Source organism: Triticum aestivum, chromosome 2D (assembly GCF_018294505.1).
Source record: "Triticum aestivum cultivar Chinese Spring chromosome 2D, IWGSC CS RefSeq v2.1, whole genome shotgun sequence".
NCBI lineage: Eukaryota > Viridiplantae > Streptophyta > Magnoliopsida > Poales > Poaceae > Triticum > Triticum aestivum.
In genome coordinates, this window is record NC_057799.1 from 642,123,499 (window position 1) to 642,125,827 (window position 2,329).

The 2,329-nt window shown below is 46.3% G+C and overlaps 1 protein-coding gene across 1 annotated transcript; it reads right to left on the reverse strand.

Annotated features, from left to right (window-relative positions):
* Window positions 1–1,077: 1,077 nt before the first annotated feature.
* LOC123050705 (arp2/3 complex-activating protein rickA-like) lies at window positions 1,078–2,065 on the reverse strand. The gene is made up of 2 exons (XM_044473462.1): window positions 1,614–2,065; window positions 1,078–1,443 (listed from the first exon to the last, which is right to left on the reverse strand). The coding sequence occupies exons 1-2, from the start codon at window positions 1,887–1,889 to the stop codon at window positions 1,360–1,362; spliced, it is 360 nt and encodes a 119-aa protein (XP_044329397.1). The 5' UTR covers window positions 1,890–2,065; the 3' UTR covers window positions 1,078–1,359.
* Window positions 2,066–2,329: the final 264 nt, after the last annotated feature.

Sequence of the window (2,329 nt, forward strand, 5' to 3'; positions counted from 1 at the left end):
GTTTCTTTACTGAGATGATAACATAGGAAAGGGATCATCTTTGTGTCTGTACTGTACCTATGAGTAGCAGGCTACCAGGATATGGATACTAATACTTTTGTTCATATGAAAACATGATCTAGAAGCTGATCGCGGAAGAAAATTGCATGCACATGTAGGAAATTTGGGGCAGGGATTCTAGTTAGTTGAATGCTCTGCCCTTGTTTCCCCGTGTCCTGCCCTCAACGGCACGCCAGCAGGCCAGGCGACCGTCCCTGGCCTTGAGCTGCAGCTGCACACCATTGTATTTTGTTGTTTGGAGGCATGTTTATCTTCCTTTCTGATCTACAGTAGTTTCCAAGATCAAAGTGACTACCCGAATCAATCTTGCATGTTTCGTCTTGAACACTGTCTGTGCGTGTTAGGATTCAGACTTTGATCACTCGGCCAGTTAGTGAGCAAAGCGAGCTGCATTCATTGTCTCTGAAGGTGAGGTTGGCCGGCCATGGTGTCATGGTGACACGGAGAGTGTCATGGCCAAGTGAAAAAGAGTGGGAGGGTGTGGTATGGCCCTTTGCCAGTGACCGAAGAGTGCACAAGTTTACTTGTTTATTTCCTTGTTTGCTTATGGTTTGAGCATTTTCAATTTAATTGACATGCATTTTGTGCATTTGCAGGTACGGGCGAACAATAGTTTGTGGTGCTTGTGATTGAACTATATATGTTGGTGTATTTAGGATTTCCTTTTTGGAATACAACTTGATTTTTAATTGTAATTCTGTGGTTTGAATTTCTTTGTTGAACTGTATGCACCTCACCTCAATAATATTTACCTTGGAACAAATCTGGCTCTATAAAATGTGTTGTAGTAGAATAGAAATGAGAAACGAGAGTTTGGGTCGGAAAATTGCGGGATGGCAGTGGGTAACACATTAATTTTGTCTTTACACCTCAAACGAACAAGTGACTTCATCGGCACTAACGTACGTGCACGCCATACCTTGATATGTTAGTGTCCCAGGCCACTTGAGTTGTAATGAACATATCATGCCCCCCTAAGTCAGTTTTTGAAAAAGAGAGAATGACATGTTTCTCTGGAATTTTGCAGCCACGATATATGTCAATGACAACACAACCTGTTATTGTTAATTTCCCAGATAACAATAACCAATTCTCAGCACCAAAACATGGAAGGTGAAAAATATACATAGCCTAAAACTGAGGCGACAAATCCTTTAGTCGCCCCATTCCAACTGCATCATTTCCCCCTAGGATTTCCCAAATTGTTCTTGCCTCTGTGAAGTCTTTCTTTTCTAGTATGGCTGGGATTCGAAGAGAAGAATCAAATCCCTGTTTTCCTAACGTTCATGGGTGCAATCTCTACTTTACGATCACCCAGACGGCGTAGATGATGCCCGGCGCGTAGGCCAAGAATGTTAGGATGAGGCAGATCCAGAATTCAATCTGCAGCAGAAACACCAGCAAGAATCGATCCGATCAGGAGCCCCAGAATGTTGAAATGCATGCATATATCCATGGCAATGGTAAAGCTATTGTGTCACACACGTTAAAAAAATAGAAGCTATTGTGTCACATCGACAACCTTGAGATGATGTGGGTGAGCGCACACTTACCTCACATTTGTACTTGAGGAAAACGCCGAGGGGAGGGATGAAGAAGGCGAGGATGAGGCAGAGGAATGTCGTGGTGCCGTCTGGCGGTGGTGGTGGCACCACCACAACGACAGTTGCGTTTTCCGCCATTGGTTGCGGTGGTGCCGCCGTTGCGTTTTCCGCCATTGGTTGCGGTGGTGCCATTGGTTGCGGCGGTGCCGCCGTTGCGTTTTCCTCCACTGGTTGCGGTGGTGCCATTGGTTGTGGTGGTGGTGCTATTGCTGTGCTTTCTGCCATTGTGTCGCGTCCAGACCAATCGCCGGCGAGTGATGGGGATCGATCACCGGCGAGTCTCCGACGTTTCTTGTGGTTGTGTGGACGTGGGAAGAAGCAGCCGCGGGGATGCGGGCAATAGCTTTGGCTTCCCCGCTTCACCGAAATGGGGACGAATGACTCGTCTCAGGCAGAACCAAAATAAGGGTGCGTATTACATGCACGTGCGGCTTTCTGCTACTTTGAGATGGAGAAGGACTAGGGGCGTGGCTTCATGCGCGCCGCGCACCTTTCGCATGAATGGGTCATTGGGCAAACCTTTTTATCGGATGGTGTTGCTCACATTGGGATGCATAATAAAAAACAGAGGGAAAACAAATGAACACAAATTGTCGACGACCGTGGTGAAAGAGAAATTAAACTCTACCATGCATGGGATATCGGATTTTGTTGGAGATTCTCGT

Excerpts from the sequence above, each read along its gene's own strand:
- LOC123050705 (XM_044473462.1), bottom strand. The coding sequence starts at position 1,889 with ATGGCAGAAAGCACAGCAATAGCACCACCACCACAACCAATGGCACCA. Across the intron at positions 1,444-1,613 it reads TCCTCAAGTACAAATGTGAG|ATTGAATTCTGGATCTGCCT; the intron begins GTAAGTGTGCGC and ends TTTCTGCTGCAG.